At 39.0% G+C, this 21,094-nt stretch overlaps 1 protein-coding gene across 13 annotated transcripts in view; it reads right to left on the bottom strand.

Moving 5' to 3' along the window:
• The window catches only part of Tcf4 (transcription factor 4), a 346,604-nt gene that overhangs the window by 214,251 nt on the left and 111,259 nt on the right, over positions 1-21,094 (bottom strand). For all 13 annotated transcript variants that reach the window (XM_027949012.2, XM_027949014.2, XM_071602722.1 and 10 more), the window contains 2 exons: positions 12,816-12,877; positions 9,407-9,503 (listed from right to left, as the gene is read on the bottom strand). In XM_027949012.2, the coding sequence (XP_027804813.1) occupies positions 9,407-9,503; positions 12,816-12,877 (159 nt within the window). The remainder of the gene's footprint in view (positions 1-9,406; positions 9,504-12,815; positions 12,878-21,094) is intronic.

Below are 21,094 nucleotides of genomic sequence, written 5' to 3'. Positions count from 1 at the left end.
TGCTAAGTTTTCTAGAGAAGACAGAACCAGAGAGGAACAGGACTGTCTCTAGAACACTCTATGAACATGAAGGTATTTGTAAAACTGTCTCCTTGGTGAAATGCATTGCATGTAGTAGCAACCCCACTACTCAGATGACCTGCAATACAGGCCAAGAATCTCCACTTGCCAGGGGATCCCTGGACTCACCACGAGACGAGCTCTGTCATGTGTATGGGCCAAACTTGAGAATATTTAAAATGTATAGGAAAATGAGTGAAGGCAAATATTTCATAGAAGGACACCTCTTGAATTCAACAAATGCTGTCCCCCAAAGAGGCACTTATTTTACAGGATTACTGCTTTTGCAGATGGGCTAAGACGCCTTTCCATTTTGGTCTTGATGTTCACAGAACTGAACATTCTATGCTATCTACACCTGGTCCCATCTTCTGTTCTACTCTCATTGGAAGGTAAAGGTATTTTAAACTGCTATTACTCAAACCCAGAGTCTCTAGAAGTGAAAAGTTTATATAAAATGACAGGCTACCACTGTGTAGACCTGCACTGCTGGAAGAGTCCCAGAGCACAGCACAGTTGTCCTAAAGTGCCTTGAGTGGTCACATCTCCCACAGGGATCCTGTGGCCAACAGGACTGTCCTCACCTGAGAAACAAGAAGTTTGGTGATCAGAAAGAATTTGTCCAATGTCCCAGCACCATGAAATGTAAGAGCCAAGACTGGACAGAAGTGACTCCAAGAGCCTGATATTGCACTGTGCCACGGGACCTCTGTGCTATCCAGTTGCTTACCAAGAGCCTTTGCTTCTTTGCTCCCAACTAACAGCACAATGCAAACAAAGAGAACATTTATATATTTTCTGAAGGTTAAAAGAACACTTGAGAGAGACACACAATTTTCACAGATGTCAGGTTTTCAGGCCTCTGAGCTATACTGAAAAGACTCCCCCGGAATTGAGAACATCAAGGGCCTTAAGAAATGGGATGTCTAATTGGGCATGGTGGACACACTTGTAATCCTAGTGACTCAGGAGGAGCTCGATTTCAAAGCCAGCATCAGCAACAGGGAGGTGCTAAGCAACTCAGTGAGACCCTGTCTCTAAATAAAATACAAAATAGGGCTGAGGATGTGGCTCAGTGGTTAAGTGACTCTGAGTTCAATCCCAAGACCCCCCTACGAAAGAAAGAGAGAGAGAGAGAGAGAGAAAGACAGAAAGAAAGAGATATGATGTCTACCCCCGACCATCCAGGATCAGGCAAGGAACAGGTACTGGCTGATACTGTCACAGACAAGGTTTTAAGTGTTAAGCTTGTACCAAATTCAAAGAAACCATCTTCCTAATGAACAATTGAGAAAAAAAAAATTTACTACTAAATAAAAACAGCACTGTTTCTTTCCTGTTCTGTTGACCTGTGTTAATAGATGGCCCTTCCCCCACCTGTGTTATCTCATCAACCTGACTCATGCCACAATACTGTTCAACGGGGCTAAGAAACTTCTGGCCAAAAGTTGGATGGATGCAGCTCTCATGATTTCATCCAGTCTTGGCACGCTTTCTAAAATTAAATGTCTTTTGGCTGCACCTAATCCTCCACATTAAAAATCGACAACTGTGTACATATTAAATAAAAATGGAGGGATTTCCCCCAGGCAGTGGGCATTCTTGTCTGAGAGCTTCACAGTGGCATGGCAGCTTGGTGGAGGTGAGCTCCCTGGAGACTGTTTTGGCAGTGGTCCAGGGGAGGGAGGAACTGTCCGTCATTTGTAATGGCATGTCCCGGGACCTTGCTGCTCCAAGGTGCCAGTCCTGCTCTGAATAGGTGCAACAGGAGACTGTGGGAGTAAGACTGGCCAAAGACCCCAAAGAGACTAGGGTAAAGGCTGGTGGCTGGATCTACGGCCTGCTGCCTGACCTAGGTGCCCTGGACAGGTTGGCAGGAAGTCAAGCAAAACCTAAAACAGAAGATTCTCAGGAATGCAGGCAAGAAGCGGGTTACTGGTTGCTGCCCTGTTCAGGGAATGAAGACAAGAAGGCTCGGGCCTTGAAGGCAAAACCTTAACAGCTTGCCTCACTGTCTTTTTCATGCAACACTCTCATGCCGGGACTTTCTCCACCTGCTTCCTTGCAATAAAATTTAACCTTCTCCATGTCTCTTTGTCTTTCACTCTTGTTGACCAAAATATACAGTTGAGACTTATTCTGATGTTTTGTTTATTACATGGAAGTTTGCAACTGTTCAATAGAAAAGTCTACATTTTTCCCTTATATATATATGTCAAACACTATAAGTCGGTGTTTGTTTCCTGTTTCCACTAAACAGGCTGCAGACGCTATTTGTCACCATCCTACCCATGGGAGGTAGATGGGATGAGCATTGCCAAAGTCAGCCTTCCTGAACCAGGTACCTGAAGTTGTGACAGTCATCCTGGGACAAGGAAAGTAAGGCGGAAAAAAAAGCACAGAGCCACCAACCCTGACATCACTGAGTGGCCAACAAATTCTAGCAGAGTCCTGCCACCAGACTTCTAGAATGAGAAAATTTACATTTAAGCCACTAGTAGTCAAATTTTCCAGTACGTCCAAGCAAAAGCATTCCTGATGCAAACTACTTTTTTATGATAAATGATTTATTATTTTGTCTTAGTGTCAGTAATTTTCTATGAGAGATGTTCCTCTTAAGTACTTCGAAAGTAGACGGAAGACCTCTGCATCGCTGTTGGCCCTAATCTTCAAGCAACATTATTCTAGTTGATCAGTTCTCCTAATTTTATACAGCCAGGTTTTGTAACACTGTTCTGACTATAAAAGTATCTGACAATCACAGTATTCGTTGTGCTACATCACAGAGTAGGTGCCAGAATGGAAAGACAGACCACTGAAAGAAGAACGGAAATGTTCATGCCTAGACAGAGGGAAATAATTAACTGAATGCTGGCGCAATCAACTTCTTTCAATCGTTCTTCAGAATCTTACTGATTTTACTTATTGCCACCTACACATCAAATAATTTGTGGTATGTATTGTGAACAATGAAATCTACCATACTGTAACATGAGCTGCACCCTAACATTAGGAGAACGTTAAATACAGTTAAGGATATGGAACTATAAAATAAAAACTGGATTTCTATATTTACTGACTGTTTTAGGGTTTCCCTCCTCATTCAGCAAGATGTAGGCCAGACTTTAATTTATGGGCTGTTCCTTCAGGATTTACACCCTATATATCTGGTTCCCTGATTCACTCGAGTATTAAACTATTTAATGGTCATTTATTGAGGTCTCACAATTCTATGCCAAGCATTGGCCTATGCCTAACACTACTCTTGGTGATTCAAATGACTGAGTTATTATTTTATCCCAGATCCTTCCAATCCATTAATTATAGATTTGCAATGAGTTGAGGCATAAAAGAAAGATTCAGTTGAAATCAGGCTCTAAAGAATTACATTTGGGAGGCTGGGAGTGTAGTTCAGTGGTAGAGTGCTTGTCTAGCATGTGTGAGGCCCTGGGTTCAATCCCCAGCACCACATAAAACTAAATAAACGAAGTAAAGGTATTGTATCCATCTACAACTAAAAAAAAAAAAAAAAAAAGAATTACATTTGGAAAACATATCGCTACCAGTTACTTGAAGATATTCATAAAATTGAGATAAATGGATTAGAAAGATCAACAAAACATCTCTAAAGATAAAATACAGTATAAGGGCAAAATGGCATATCTAAAAGATCAATGGACCATTAGATGAGAAAATTGCCTCCAAGAAAATCCAAAGGCTGTGCCTCCCTCAATTAGAAGAGGAAAAACGGGCTGAGCTGGGGACACAGGTGGATAGAGCAGAGTAGAAAACCCAAGTTTCCTGACTCCCAGCCTTAGCACAGCAGGATTGCTAAAATCACTGGTGATGACACCCAAAAGTAGTCACATCTGTTAATATTTCAGGAAGATATTTTAAGTTTAACAAATTAAAAATTCAAAACTCTCAAACCCAGAAAATAAAATCAAGTAAGATTGCTAGTAAAGGTTTCTTATCTCAGGAATTGCTGGTATCACATTATCAGTCCAATCAGAAAAGATGATATTTGTTAACTTAAAGCTAAAACATGCCATAAAAAAAGACACCAGGGTTGCGGATGCACTTCAGTGGTAGGGCACTGTTCTATCCTGTGTGATGCCCTGGGTTCCACTCTCAGCACTACCAAGGGTTAAAAAAAAAGACACTGAAAGTGCACAGAGTGATGTCCTTAACTAATGAACTTGCAAACAGCCTGCTCTTCTATCCATCTTCAGAACGCTCTAAAGGTGACTTAAAATTTCCAGAGCTGACATCTATATTCACAATTCCATTTAAGTGAAATTTCTTAAATAGTATTTAACCTCTGGAACTTTCAAATACTGAATGATTGCCATTAGTTCATAGGTTTTGCTGTTTTTATAATATTTACATTCCTGCATGGAAAACCCAACTGACCGAGAGGGCAGAGAAAATCCTACCAATGCTTTGAAAAGATTATATTTCTTTGTGGTCCTGCTTTTCCTTTGTACATGAAGGTTTCCAAAAACAGTTTGTCTAGTATGAGCCGACTCATTGAGTATTTTCAGTTTTTCAATGAAAAGAAAAACTCCCTGCTTTAGCCCCTACCACCATTTGCAGCTTTACAAGAACACTGTGTCGCTTGCCTCTGCCACTGGGATTTCAAAGAAGTCACAACACTTCACCTTTATGCTGGGCTAAACTCAGGGTAGCCATAAACACTCTGAAGTAATACAAACCTAAATATTCCTGCTAGGCAAACGGAGCAGAGGAACCGAATTATAATGAGCTAGCAGCTGTCACAATATGACCACAGTAACCAAATCAAAATATCAACCGCTAACCCAGATGAGATTCAAAGGTCAGCCTATAAGCCAGCAGCTTTCTTCAGTTCTGCCTGAAACCTCAGTCTAATCCTGCAGTAAAATGTTCCACTGAGCTAGTTTAGAAACCAGTTACTCTATGGCACTGAATTATTTAGTGCCCGGGTGCAGCACTGTCAGGAGCACAAGAACCAAACGCCCCAGAAAGGACACAGAGCCACTCACAATGGCGCATGTGAAGACGCGGCAGCTGATGCTGAACTAAGCTGCACCCAACTGTACAAAAGTATCACTTTCCACATCCTTCAGTCACCAATTCATATAGATAATCTTACTGGGCAACATGCTCACTTATCCTCAATCTGGTTTTCAATTAAGACTCTGGAACAATGGAAGGAAAATACATGCTTAGATCCCTCCTTGGATCAAAAAGTTTGAGTTTGAAAATGTATTGTCTATCATTGTAAAACTATTTGAACAATAACTTGCAAAAGTTTAGTGCCAGACAAAAAGAAAAAGAAAACATGTTTTTAAAAAATCCATATTCTTTGTATAAACTTCTTGCCAGGATTTTCCAAGTATTCTATCGCATATAAATAATCCTCTTAAAGACACAGGACTCAGACTCATGACCCCTCTGCCCGATTAGCATATTCTGAAAGCTACCCAACTGACCACCTGTGAAGGTTTAATAAGACCGTTTTAAAAGTGCAGTGAACAAACTTCCGACAGATCTAGTGTATATTATTATAATTAATAATCACAACCAGGCACTAGGAAGAAGTGACTTATTGTCTCCTGGTACAAAACAGTACAGGGAATTCCATCTAAGGCAAAATGCAAACTGGTTTGCATCTACTCAATGCATGCAATGAGTAAGCACTAGTAAATATTAGGTGAGAATAGCATATGAATTGGTAATGCAGGTGGTCAGTTTTGTGGTCTCAATCCTGCTGAACCCTTCGAACATCAAAAACAAAAAGCCACTCATGCCTACTCTTTTTAAAATTGGAATCTTGCTTTTTGTTTATTTTCATTATATTTTTCTTTAATATCAACCCACTAAACCTTTGTGATAACCACAATCACAAACTGATGTAAAATAAGTAAAAACAACCTTATAACCCAAGAACTGTCATGAATTCTTCTAGCATAATAAGCACATGTGTCTCAGTGTGCACACACACACATAAGTACAAATGTGTTCATTTATTTTATTTTAGAGATTCACAAACTATGAAATAAGATATTATTTTCAGACTGTCTTCTTTTGGTACAAGGAAAGTGTCCACAAAGGTCATATAACATATAATATAGGAGCTTAAACACAAAAATATACTTCTAAAAGAATATATTAACAATTATTTTAACACCATTATCATTTATATCACGTTTTGCATAAATTTGAGATAGAGAGCTGAACAAATGTATTTTTTTCAACAACTGTAATATTTATGTAAAACCACTCATGTGAAATCTAAAAGTTCAGAGTTGTAATCAAAGATTTTGTGACCATTGAGGAGTTCAAGGGCAAATATGTTAGCAATGCCTACTTCACTTCCCTAAAATAGTGTATTGTCATAAAGAATAAAATATTTTAAATATATAATAAAATTCATCCCCACAAGTAGAAAGTGGTGTAGTACTTTTTCTCTGCTTTCAGTAAAATATAACCTTACAAAGTAAACAGTTTATCCTCTCCCCTCAAAAAAAAAAAAATCAGGTCATCTGCAGTTAATAACTCTTTCCTGTAAAATTAGTGTCACTTATTTCTGTAGCAGACGCCTAATTCAGTCACAGGCTTGATTGATTTGACAATAGAGAATCTGCTCCAATAAAGTGGCTGATTTATTTCTGATGCTATAGCTTTTACCCTAATGTGACATCATGGAGTAATTGAGTCTCTGAAATGTAAAGAAATCCTTTGTAGTTTTAATGAAAACCAGTTAGATCCTGAGAGTGGACTGTTGTCCAAAACTTGCAGTAAAGTCTAATACCGCCTTCTTTTGGTACAAGGAAAATGCCCACAAAGGTCAAATAACATATAATAGGAGCTTGAACACAAAGAACAGTTTAGAATACAACATATATTTTATAAGTTCCAACTGTTCCCTAAAGAGCTTACTTTATCTTTATTATGAATTGGTTATCCTTAATTTCTTAAAAATGACATATGTCTTTTTCTTGTAAAGGTGCAACCTTACACGAAACACGACTCATTTTAGAAGTGGTTTCATTTTAAATAAACAGCCGCCTGGGCAAAATCAATGAGAATCTTTGTTCCTAAAGTCTGGCCCTGAGACACCCAAGGCAACCAAAAAAGCTTTGCAATGAGAGAAATTAGAGGTGAGAAGAGTTTTTAATACAGTATCCTTGTCATTCTCTAAAAATATTTTTAAATTCTTGTCTCAACTAAAAATGTAAGGTATTTCATACTTGTTTCAAAGTCTTTCTTTCTCTTTTTCTTCTGCACACTGAGCAGTGCCCTCGCGCTCTAAGGGCGACTTCCCTGACCCAAGAGTGACACTGCCCCGTTAATGTCAGATAAACCATTTAGCCCAAGCACAATTCTTTTCTGTGCAAAAATCTGCTTGAGGTGGAAAATGTAGCAGTTTGTAAACAATAAAGAGCCATGTTTCAGACCAGACAGCTTATCTAACAGAGAAGTCCTTTCATTGGGAACAGTGGGTGGGAGCCTCGTGGACATAGTAGCATTTCCTATCACAATGCAGGAGACTGTCTCGGCCTCCATATTTAAGAGTTTAATGGGAAGGAAGGCAGACGGGATAAAAGGGCAAGGCTGACATGGATTTTCAGCTTAAACAACAACCAAGTGAAAAGAATCCGCTCTCTCCGCAGCACAGTGTCAGCCCACTTATATTTTAAATACTATTTGGACTGAGAACTAATTTGGTTTGTAAAACAGTTGACCATGAGGAAACATGTATGAAAATAATTCTTTAATATATTTTAATTAACTGGTATATTTTATAGTAGTAATTCCCCAAGCAGCTCTTTAAAGTTTTTCACATTTATAATGTAAACTTCTAAATAAGACTAGTAATTTATTCTAACTTACTTTAACTCATCAGAGGATAATTTTATAAATCTTCTAAGGAAGTTAATATATTCTTTAGGTGCTATTCCTCAAGACTCAATTTCAAATGAATCTTTTATTCTATTTTGTGAAGTTGGGTGAAGATGAACAGAGAAGCAGAGACGGAAGAATTAAAACTGTTCTACTAACACTGAAGAGTCTCAAGTTGTCCTTTAAAATCTAGGCTGGCAAACATATCTATTATCTATCTCTACATATCCTGAAAACAGGAAGGCTGATATGCCTCCCTATCAGCAACTACCATAGAACTAGGATCCTCCTTTAGTTACCAAATTAAAACAGAAATCTGAAATCTACCATTTTGAAATTTTAAAAAAAAAAAAAAAGAATCAAACTTAACTTTGTGGCACTCAAAGCTGGGGACACACACAAAGGGACAAACATACAAGTTGTCCATTCAAAATAATTCTATGCTAAATAGCTGATTTAATGATTTTTTTTTTAATGACTGAGATAGTCCTTGGACCATCCCCATGTTAAGGAACTGGCACAACTTCCAAGGCTTTAAAACTAGGACATTCTTTAGAACCATTTGGAAATACAGTTTCAGAATGATCTAATTATTGCTGTGTCTTTCCTTTGGAGAATGGTCCAACAGCTTGTGTCATGAAATCTTTTATTGACAGATTTGCAATAGAATTTGGGCAGGTTGAAAGATTCACTAACACTGTTAAGAACTCACATTAACTAGAACAAAGATCATTTCTTCAATCAAAACTGAAGTAGCCAGCTATTGGGACCTTTTAAGCCATTATGAATTATCTTTTCATCACTCAGGTTACTGCTGTTAAACAAACATCCCTACAGAGTAGTCAAAAGCAGAAAACTATGCTCAGGAAGCCAATATCAAGGGCAAGGTAGAAATTCACAGATAGCCTCAAATTACAGGCAGGCATGTAGCTTGCTTTCAGTAATGCAGGATGGGGCCTGTCTAGACAACAAGCACTTATAGTTCACACCTTGATAAATACACAACAGCTTTTACAATTCCACTTGAACATCCTACTCTGATTTAAGCACACTAAGCCCATTGACATTATTTATTTCCATAACCCCAATAATAAAAATTCACATGTACTATATATCATTGCCAACCATCAGGCCCAATGACATTTTTATTAGAAGTATTCACCACTTTGATTTTATTGACCTTAACTGCAAAAACTACTATTGCAATATTGAAATTGGGCAAGTGCTGTATGTTGAAGAAAGACAAAATTTCCTCAGTGATTCAGCATCACTGAAATTGTTTAATCCTACATAGTTATAGAACTTAGTCATGGATGTACTATTAACCAGCACAGACTGTCAATACTGTTCTGCAACTAGAGATCCCAGTCAACCAGCAACCTCTGTCTGAGGCAGGTTTCTGCTACATGGTTAAACATAAGCGTTCAAAAAGTGCACAGTAATTTAAAACATGTCTTACTTTGTATTCTGGAATTGACAAAAGGTGGAGAGAGATTGTCATGTGACCCAAGGTCCCTGCTGGTCATATGGTCATACGGAGTCCCATCTCCATAGTTCTGTAAATAAAATAATAGTGTAAGTTTCAATTTCACATCAAGATTTCAGCATATAAGCCAGACATGGTGGTTTAAGACTGTAATCCCAGTGGCTTGGGAGGCTGAGGCAGGAGGATCACAGGTTTAAAGCCAGCCTCAACAACTTAGTGAGAACCTGTCTCAAAATTAAAAAAAAAATTAAAATGGCTGGGGATGTGACTCAGTGGTTAAGTGCTCCTGAGTTAAATCCCCAGTACCAAAAAAGAAAGAAAGAAATCAACACATAAACATACTCATACTACTGCAATCTCTCCCACCCAGAGCAACTGGAGTACATTATTCCCTTGAACCTGGAACCTCACTGTAAGGAAGCTAACCTTCACAGAGACAGTAGGTAATAAAGAGGTCTAGAATCTACTGAACTAAATTTCCTAATAATAATAATAATAATGGCATCAACCACATGGAGTTGTTGACATGAAATAATGCATGTAAAACAGCAGACACATAGGAATTATACTACACATATTAAAAATTATTCCTTTGATGAGCTCACATTAAAGCAACATTGTGCCATAAGGGGAAACTACCCACAGCCTGTAATGATTTGCTTTTGGAAGACCAGGGTAGAGGCATTTAAACAACAACATTTGGTTTTATGATATTGAAGTTTCAGTGCTTTATTACAGTTGCCCTTGTGGTTTTAAGAGAATGGGTTCATTATATCAGTAATTAACACACAGGAATGTGAAGAATATTCGAACACAACTATGAACATCAAAACTTTAGTGTAAACTAGTATGTCCAGAGTTGGCCAAATACATGAGACACAAAAACAAAAAAAAATCAGTTTTAAGACAGAAAATCTGGGACACATATTTTTTATTATTGTAATTATATCCTTGTTTGGGAATTTTAAGTTAAAATGATGTTTTTAAGTTTTCCAGTCATTCAAATCTTAATGGAGAAATCTGATAACGTATAAGAGTTAAAATCATCTGTACTATAGAACTCAAACTGCAGTCTCTCTATATAAAGTAGCTAAAGGGGGTGGTGGGGAAGGACTCTGCTCAGCTGGTTAAGCTGCCCATAAAGTCTAAGTCAAATTTACTTAGAAGTATCAGTTGGCGTGTGAGCCAAAGGGCAGGGTCTGCCCACACAGAAAAGATGGATTCTGTGTGAACAATGAAAAGGCACATCATCACCTTGCTGGAGAACGACTGGAACCCAGAGGACAAACAAGTCTGCTTCCAATCGCCTTTCTCCATTTGCAAAAATTAACTTGGATGCTGCGGTAACCTAATTCTGTCAATATGTCCACATATAAAAAGATGTCTCTTTTTACAAATACCTGTTGTGGGTTTTATAACCAGGCATTGTATAACACTAATTATTTATTAAGTGTCCTCATTCTAGACAGTGCACTAGAAGCTTAATATGCATTATCTAATTTAATCCTCAGTGCAGTGCTGCAAGGAAGATAATATCACCAGTCGAAGACAGTAGGAGAGGGGCATGGTGAGGCCGTCTGGGCCCAAGTCTGCAAATTATCTATTTCATGCAAACTCCCTGGTTTTGGAAAATATAAATGATAATATACTGACTCAAAACTATTCTTGAATATATTCCTAAAGAAAACTGGCAGTTAGTAAACATCAAATTTAGATGAAAGTCAGAATGATTCTAAATGGACTTTGTTGCCCAAACCCAAAGGACCATGTGTATAAACTAAATGCGTATAGTAAGAAATAATATATAATAATAACAAATACTTCTTATTTCTTACAAAGTCTATACAGTTCAATACACATAGTACTGTACTGAATTACAAGTAATACAATCATATGTAAGAAAAAGAAATTGAGTAGATCTGAATGAACTGAACAGGAGAAGGGAGCTCCATCATCTCTACTTGCTGTCAAAGGGAATGGATTTATTTCTGCAAGTGCAGACTGTAACATGAGGAGGAGGAAAGATTTCCTCAACCCATCCATATAATGCATTAGAATGTCAAGCTCGACAGCTGCTGTGAGGCTCAACAAAGTTCATAGTAAGCTCAGAGATCCTGCTCTACCCTGAACACTAGCATGAGCTCCCAGTGCCAAGGACAGGTGGAAATGTGTAACTATGACTTGCTAAAATGTCCTCGTTTTGACAACTTGATGACCTCCCCTGCCTCTAATGCCAAAATAGAGATACTCCAGCTCCACTCCAAACTGATGTGAACACTTGCAGCAAAAAATTCCCCTCAGGGGCTGGGGTTGTGGCTCGGTGGTAGAGCGTTCGCTTAGCATGTGCGAGGCCCTGGGTTCAATCCTCAGCACCACATAAAAAAATAAAATAAAATAAAGGCCTTGTGTCCAACTACAACTAAAAAATAAATATTAAAAAAAATGTTTCCCTCACTACAAAGTCTTTCATCTAGAGGCCCAGCTAGGGGAGGGAGAGGTATGTGCTTTAAAATGTGCACTGAGTCTACTTTCAATCTGGAAGTGTGTGTGTGTGTGTGTGTGTGTGTGCGCGCGCGCGTTACAAAAGCTAACATGGGTTTTAGAGGCCTTAGGAAAAAGTCAGTGAAAGACATCACATCATTAAATTATTAGAAACACAGACGATATTCTGGTTCCAATGTTCTCTTTTACGAATTAGGGAAATGGAGGACCAAAAAAAGTGAAATGGCATGCCCGAGGTCATATGCATACAAAAACCCAAATGAATCACCCCCTACCCCACCCCATCCCATGATCTTCCCCATACACCCAAAAGGTACAACCAATGACAGAAAAAAGTCCATGAAAAAGGGCAGCAAAAATCTGAGACTAAATAAGTGAAGGAATCCAATTGCTGAGCAAAGGGCCCTGCTGCTGGAATGTGTACCCAGCATGACACGGAGCCAGACTCATGACACAGTCTGCACTAGGAGGACAGGCCTTGGACAGTGTCTTCCAGACGATTCCAGAGTCTAGTCACACCAAGGTTATGGGGATTATCAGGATTTTGCTTTCAGTTATTCTATCTTCAACAAATAATTTTCTAGAATATTAGATCATAACTAGCAAAAGTAAGGCGAAATATTTAATGAAGGCTTTTCCTTCTGGTGGGCACAAATGAAACAGGTGTAAATTCAGAAATGGTATCCAAAAAGAGAATGAAAAAACAAATTCCAAAGACAAGCTGATCCTCATTAATCTTGGTATGCATATGTATCTGGGCAGGTGTGTATGTGTGCGTGTGCGCGCGTGTGTCAGCATGCATGTGAGAAACTCTCCTTCAGTTTTTCAATTTACATATGTGGGATGTCTGGTTGTGGGAGAAGAGATTAGATATACTTACCCTGGACGGGCTTGGATGTCCTCCATTCCCCCAGGACCCTGAGCTACTTCTGTCTTCTACATCTAGGGACAAGAGAAAAGTTCTTTAGGCTTTCTTGCAATAATTCTTTCTTTTTGTATATGCACTTTTAAATTAATGTTTCAAATTAATCTCCTGTTGCCTTTAATTAAGAACCAGGCACAGGGCTACCATGATGATAGTGGCTTCTGACCCATCTACTTAAATTAACTCATTTAAATTCACAGCAGAAATGAACTGGACCCTCAGGAACCAGAGGTATGCACAGAAAAATTACTTCCATCCTTCACAATGTTTGATAGCCTCGATTTTTATAGACACGAAACTGCACTTAAAGTTTTATTAAAATCTTTTCAACAAAATAAGTTTAAAAATACACTAACATAACCTTAATCCAAAAGAGAAGCTAAATTGAGATAAATATCCACACTAATGCTTACAGCTGTTAGTTTAACGCTGCTGAATTTTTTTGTTCTCTAATAAAGACTTATGGCACCAGACAACAGCCATGCAACAGAAAATAGAAGCCAAAAAAATGGACTAAGTAGTCAACTTCCACCAGTATAGAACAGAGATATGAGGATTTCTTTTTTTCAAGTTATTTAGGTTGAGACAACATTTTCTCTTTTAATTGTTATTTTTTTTTTAATTAGATGCATCACTTGGCCTATGATACTCTGCCTGGACTTTGAGATGTGGAAATGGAAGTTGTTATTAAATCACAAAAGCAAGATGGTGCAGTGGTGCGCACCTGTGATCCCAGCTACTCAGTTGGCTGAGGAAAGAGGATTGCCACTTTAAGTCCAGCCTGGGCTACTTAGCAGGTCACTATCTCAAAACAAAGTAAAATAGATTGGAGACGCTGCTCAGAACAGAGTACTCCTGGATTCAACCTCCCAATACCAATAAATAAATAATTTTAAATAAATAAATAAGCAATATTTTATTTAGATAAATAATGGTAAAGAGAACTACAAGAACTACCAGAAACTTAAAATCCATTAAACTCTGTCCCAGTGAAGTTCTCAGGCTGATCAGATTAATAACTGTCCCATCAGTCCTTCCAATGGCAAACACTGGGAATGCAGGGTGAGACAGCCCCGTTGTCATCCTCAGTGCTTAAAGTACTGCAGTGTAAGAGCAGTCACTCTCCATTTAGGAATGACTCAGATTTTTGATGAGAGGCCCACGGTAAGCCTGAAAAGTTCCCCTTTCCATGACTCTGATCACTGTCGGTAACAGCCAGCCATCACAAACAGGCCCTAACAGAACTAGAGGATGTGAAACTTTGGTCCAGGAAACACTGTTCTATTTATTGTGTTTCCTAACATTTCAGTGATATTGTTTTTTCTCTGAATGCTCTACTGTCATTCTTTTTATTACTGCTATTTTGTTATCAGCAGAAGTAATCACCGTATAATTAATTGATTTATTTTTGGGTACTGTGGAGTACATGGTGTTACAGAATGTCTTTAGAGAGATGGAACAGCAACTGACCTATTACCACTGAACCTGAATATTCTCTCTCTCTCTCTCTCTCTCTCTCTCTCACACACACACACACACACACACACACACACTCATATCATATACACACACAACAAATCAACCAACAGTACTTCAGTTCCTTTTGGTTGGTCCTTTAGAAGATATTGCATCTGCAAACAGATGTCCCCGTGGATGGTTAGAATCAGTGCACTGTGAGCTTAAAGGCACGTGAAGAAAGCTCTGGGGACGACATGGAATTGGAAAGGTGTAAAACTTTCCCCAAATCTGCTGTTTAACAACCAACATGCTGGCCTATCCTGTATATGCTGAACTAAAGTACTTGAAGAAGTTCCTTACTACCCCTGGGATTCTCACATGAGTACTTTTTGTAGACTACATGGCTCTCTTAATTCTTAAATAAAAAACATTGTCAGCCAAAAAAAAAGTGTATAAATAACAAAATCTCTCAACCACTGCAAGTTTTCAAAATTTGGGCACAACTCAACTTCCTCTTCACCTGTAACAGCCAGCTTGGATTAATTCGAGAGCTCTTGTATTTGGCCAAAAAGTAACTAGAGGAACAGATTTGACTCCCTCTACCTACCATAAGACGGCACGTTATTTGGACTAATTTTATCTTTTCAAACAGAAAAAGGATTTGAAACATATAAAGTAGGCAGAGACCAAGAGGAAACCAAACCATGCTACCAAGCCAGTGGGTCTCCATGAAGGTAATTCTCACACCCAAAGAACACTGGCAATGCCTGGAGACATTTTTGGTCTTTGCAACTTGGGATAAAGGAGAGGATACTGGTATCCAATGAGCAGAGACCAGGGATGCAGCTAAGCATTCCAGAAAGGCACAAAGCAGTGTCCTAAAATAAAACACGTTCTGGACCCGAATATCAGCTATGCAGAGATCGATCGAGAAGCCCCGTGCTAGAGCAAAAAGAATGGAGTTGGAGAAAGAGATGCATTAAAATTTGATTTACAGTTTAGGAAGAACTCTTTCTAAATACACAGTTTCTTCCACATTGGAACCCAGAATTGACCTGGAATGTTTCAAGGGACCTTTATATACATCTTCTGTCCACCAAATAAAGGAAAAATGATGGTCAAGCTGCCTGCTAATTAGCAGGCAGCTAAAACACATCAAAACTTGAGTATTCCCAACTGGGCAATTTCAAAGCGAGCAATCCACTAATTAAAAATGCTGGAAGTCGAGCTTTTTCAAAACAGGTTAAATACTGGCTGGGTTCCTTCACAAATAGATTTCCAACCAATCAGATCCGACTGCTCTTTTCCCATCCTCTCCCATCTCCATCTTGCTGGTTGCCTGGACTCATGCTGCCAGCGCCTTCTTTTCTGCTTCCTCCCTTTTATTGCTCTCTTTTGAACAGGCTCTTCCCTCCCTTGGCCTCCTGCTAGATCTAGAGGATGAGGACAAATCACCAGCTCTACAAAACCCAATAAATAGAACTACCGTATGAATTCTAATTGTATTTTATCTGGGAAAAAAAATCTATATAACTGATGCTCATTTACTCATAGCAATGAGACAAAGCTATAGCTTGGATACCGGTCATTCATAATGCAGGTAAACATGTACTTTTTCAGTCATTTGTTTCCATCTTCCTTCCCCTAAGCTTCCTCAGACCTGCCAGTTAGTGAGCAGGCATTTCCTCAATAACGAGTCCAGTGGAGCTCAACACACAGCCACCTACATATCGATCACCCGGCATGCTCATTTCAAAATAGTTTCTTAGGGGCCATCTCAGACCTATTGAGTCTAGGACTTCAGGGGTGAGGCCAAAAAATAAATAAATAAATGTGTTTTTAACAAGGTCCTCGGGTAATTTTCATGCACACAGGTGTCTGAGAACTACAAGACTGTGCTGTTAGAGACACAAGACACATTTCTACAATGGCCAGTCTCACTCCATACTGCAGTATTCCTGTCTGGGCTGCCAGTTTCAGCAGCATTCAGTACACACTCCCATCTCATCTGCATCCCATGGGATCCTGTCTAGACTCACCTTTTATGTAAACCCTGTACCTGACCTACACTTGGCCGTCTGGTATGCCCCACTGAACATTGCCCATGTTTCAGTTCGGTGAGGTCTTTGTTCCTGCTATTCCTTCTGCCTAAACTGTTCCACACCTCCCAGAAAAGAACAGCAGCTCACATTGAGCCCAAGTGCATGTCAGATACAGTGCTAGACAGTGTAATGTCCTACAGTCTCCCAATCTTATATATGAAAAAACTGAAGCTTAGATGGGATACAACCTTGTCCAAGGTGTCAGTAAATGGCAGAGCTGGAACAAAATCACAGGTGTTGTGGGATGCTGAACCCAGTGAATACTTTTCCTCCACCATCACAAATGGTGATTACCTCCTGAGGAGGAATTTCCTCTATTTACAACCAGCTAGGATATTCCCTCCTGTCACTTTTTCCCAGACAGTGTGAATGTAGTTGTTTGGGAGCTTCCAATCCACTCTTGTGTTTACAAAAGAGTACAGAAATCACACACAGTATTAAATATATATAATTTTTGAGAGAATCAAGAAGATAAAACATAAAAAACTGAAACAATAAAGCCAGAGGAATAATTGGCTTATCAAAACGCATGCTGTGACAAACTGGATAATTGTTAGAACTGGGTCAAAGTTTAGAAGTTATTAAGTAGGTCAAGTAAAGACTGAAACAAGACAATACCAATCAGATAAACACACCAAATTGCCCAGGAGAAACACAACTAGCCCTGATATTAAACTTGATGGAAAAGCCTACAGACCCCCCCAACACTGGATAGAATGTGACAGAGCTGTCCACAGTGTCAATCAATGGCACTCAGGTGAAGTCTGTGAGGGGGCTCTATAGTACAGTTCACTAAGCACGCAGGATTTATCACACCGATAGCCATGGAGGTGTGCACACAGTGACACAGCTACACGTTTAAACACACAAACGTTACAGAAAGAAATACGCTTAACCCTCTAAGTACCTCTCCATATCTTATGTGGTACAGAACACTAGCTGGGCCCACTAGTTCCCCACGGAATTAAAACATCGCCAGGTAGAAAGTAGAATATAATATTGAATGAGAATGTTTACATCTAGATGTTGAGGAAAAGCAATATAGGAGAGGTATGTAGCTCCAGTGTGGCTTTTCAATAACAAACGCGCTGTCAGGACATCCAATTCTCGATGCGCTCCTGATAGGGTGCTGACCCCCTCTAAGATGGGAATGAAAAACCAAGGCAAGGGGCTGGGCTTGTAGCTCAGCCGTAGAGCGCTTGCTTAGCCCATGTGAGGCCCTGGGTTCGATCCTCAGCACCACTTAAAAATAAGTAAATAAAATAAAGGTTCTGTGTCCATCTACAACTAAAAAACTTAAAAACAAAACACAAAAAGCCAAAGCAATATCCTGGTAGCCTGAGCAACAGGAAAACAGTGGATGAGACAATCACCAGCCCAAAGACTGAAATGGACTCCAATGCTCAAGATTTTTCAGACTCCTTATTCCACCCCAACTGAGTAAGACTTGGTCACTTCCATGGGATTGACAGTTGCTCTGGGAGGAAACATGGTAATCCAGAAAGTTTCATTGTATTTGATTTATTCTGCTAGAGCCCCCTTTAAAATGTCTGACGTTTCAGTGCCAAAACATGAAATGTAGTTAGTTTAGGTAGAAACAGGTCCAAACACTGTGTTTCAAGGAAAAATGTACTGATACAATTTTTCACTTCTATGATTTTTCCAAGCACATTTTACTCTTAGGATTTGATTACTAAAATCTCCACTTTGCTTATAGTGGACAATGGGATCAAAACAACCAGACAAACTGGACAAACCCAAGAAAGCCCAGCATTGGGAACTGGGGGCCGTAGGAGAAGCCCTAGATTTCGGCAGGGACTCAGCCTTCACCACTTCCATGGTCTTAGCAAGTCACTGGCCTCTCTGAACTTATTTTTGTGAACTGTAAAATAAGCGAGTTCGATTTCCATTCTTGGAAATAGGGCAGGCTAGTATATTTGGACAACTCTCCCACAGAAAACTAAAAATGATGGATAACATTTTCTTACATCTTCTTTAAAATACTAATGAGCTGACAGGATAGAAAGGAATCATCAAGCCAAAATCAAAGTGAAAGCTAGAATCCAGGGAGGGAGAAAAGACATTTTTGCCCTGAGGACATTTGCCAACCTAGAAAACTTAAGGCCTCTTGGGTCAAGGAGAACAGAAGTGATAATCCAAGACCTACCCTAGGTTGATATCTAACAGAAGGTAAGGGAGCAACAGCATCTGCAACTTTAAGGAATTACTGTTGCAGCAAATGAGTTAATTTACACTTGTTAAAAACTTAGTGAAGTGCCTGGTCCATCATAAATAGGCCATCCCTACCAGGAGTGCCTAATTCACTAATATCCTCCAACCTACAACCAAACCACTTGAAATATGTAAAAGTGTGATTTATTTAAAGAACTTAGAGCCTCACATTTTTATGATTTCCATTTCGGCCAAACAGGTCAGAAATTTAATATAATACTCCCTTGGATCTTAGAAATACACAAATATTGAGGTTATACAAATTCCACCTTCTCCACGAACCTCTCAATCATAGCGGGAATTTAATAATCATTATATTTGGTCAATGACTTGGTTCAGTGTAGCATACTCCCTTTATATTTTACCATGACAGCATATTTCTACATGTGCTATATAAATAACGTGCTGTCAAAGTTGCACACATTGACTAGAGCCTGCAATGAGTAAGAACCTAAATACTATGAAGGTTTAACTTTAATTTGAAAGAAACAAGTTTGAGAGTTACCTGTGCTGGTTAAAAGTAGAGGTGTGGATTGGTTCTTTCCAAACTCTGAGCCTAAAACATGCTAAATATCCCAAATCCCACAGTTTCCCAATGTCACAGAAACAACCAGTGGTATTCAGAATTATTCTCTGAGTCTATAAAGTCTTGCTCTTCTATGCAATCAGAATGTGTTCAGAGACTTGAGGATGTTAAGCTCTTCCAGCAAAGATAGTCATTCTGAAACTTGTTGAAGTCTGTCTACACTGTCCCAGGTCCTTCTCCCAGCAACAACAGACACCATCAAAGATCCTCCACACCATCATGGAGACGCACAGACTGCGTACATCTGTAGCTCCTACTAATTTCCTAGTCCAGGAAGAACCCTTGGCTGAGCCCACCACACAAACTGAGATGGCATATGCTCTCTGTCAGTGCCAGATGAATTTAGAGTTCAAAATATTTCATCAGCAAAGAGCGTGTTAAGGATGTGCACATTTTCATTAGCACCCAGTATAATAAAAGCTCTAAGTAGAGTAATCTGAAGTCAAATTTGAGTACTAGAACAGGCACAGGAAGAGCTGAGGAGCTCCAAATATTGATAGGCCATGGTCACACAACCATGATTGCTTCTGTTTTGTATTAGAAGCAAGATCTGATGCTTCATCATGAGTAATCTGAACACTGCCGAGAAACTCCCAGCACTTCCCAAATCCTACTGAGCAAAGGATGAGGGTTGTGTTGATACTCAAATCCTAAAATACGCCAAACAGAGGGAACCCAGAACAGGGCTTTCCATTGTTAGGCAACTGCTGCCAGCTCCAGCTATCTGGGAACAAATGAGTTCCATATCAAATCTGAAACTGAAAAGATACACGTGTGTGTGTGCACGGGCATGTGTATACAGGCAAAATGGATATAGTGGGGATTAAGCATACTAGAAAAACATTGTCAGAAGGGAAATATTACGATACATCAGACTGTATTAACCTCCAGCTTAAATGTCCATTAATATGTCTTTTAAACACTGTTTGAAACAATAGTACTTTAAGTGCAAAATTAGCTTTTTCCAAAATGACATTAAATAATCTCATATACTTAATACAGAATTAATTCCATTGTGCACTGTTACCCAAAAGGGAAAGCATTTTCTTGCACCATGCAACTTGGGTAATATTAAGGTCACAAAAAGAAGTGTGTAACTATCATGTTACAATTATGTCAGTGGTGTTCTTTATTTTGAAACTCAGACGTCTTTTTGAAAATTCAAGGTAGACAGTTAAAGTTATGAAACTGAAACAAAAGTAATCTTGAAGACTTTACTATATATCAATCCCTATGCTTTGGAGTTGTCAATATAATCTAACCTGAATAATAGTCCAGTTTGAATAATGAATATTCAAAAAATTCCAGAGAGATGTATTTCAGCAGCCCTTCAAATTTTTTGAGGCCAGCTAGCCAGGATCTTCCTCCTTGAGGAGGAGTCAGTCCTCCCTGGACTTCCGCTTCTAAACAAGAGCTCAGAAACCAGAGGAGCCATGAAAACCTGAGGCGAGAGTGGAATAATGTGAATTGTATGTGTCTCCTTTGACTTTTGGAAATGTGACCATTCTAAAAGCAATTAATAAAAATCAGTCTAAGAAAATGCTCTTGGAGGGTGTACCTCTGAGGTCAGGTGAGGCTAACATCACTGCACTCCAACATTGCAGATAAGCTTCCAAGTTCCTAAATCAAAGGCGAAGCTACTGTGGACAAGTGTTCAGCCAAGGGCTTGGTACCTTTTAAAAATATATTTGCAAATACCCCTTACAAAGTTGTGAGAAGTAAGAGGTAAACACTTTAGAAAAAAAAATTAAACAGAAATAAATTTAAGAATATGCTTTGCTTCCTAATACAACAGCACACAGAGCTGATAAACTACGTGTATAATTACATGTAACTTTTATGCTTAAAAAAAATCC

The sequence above is a fragment of the Marmota flaviventris genome, chromosome 16 (genome assembly GCF_047511675.1).
Source record: "Marmota flaviventris isolate mMarFla1 chromosome 16, mMarFla1.hap1, whole genome shotgun sequence".
Lineage (NCBI taxonomy): Eukaryota > Metazoa > Chordata > Mammalia > Rodentia > Sciuridae > Marmota > Marmota flaviventris.
Note: the sequence above shows the minus strand (reverse complement) of the source record. Positions and strands in the feature narration are given on the sequence as shown.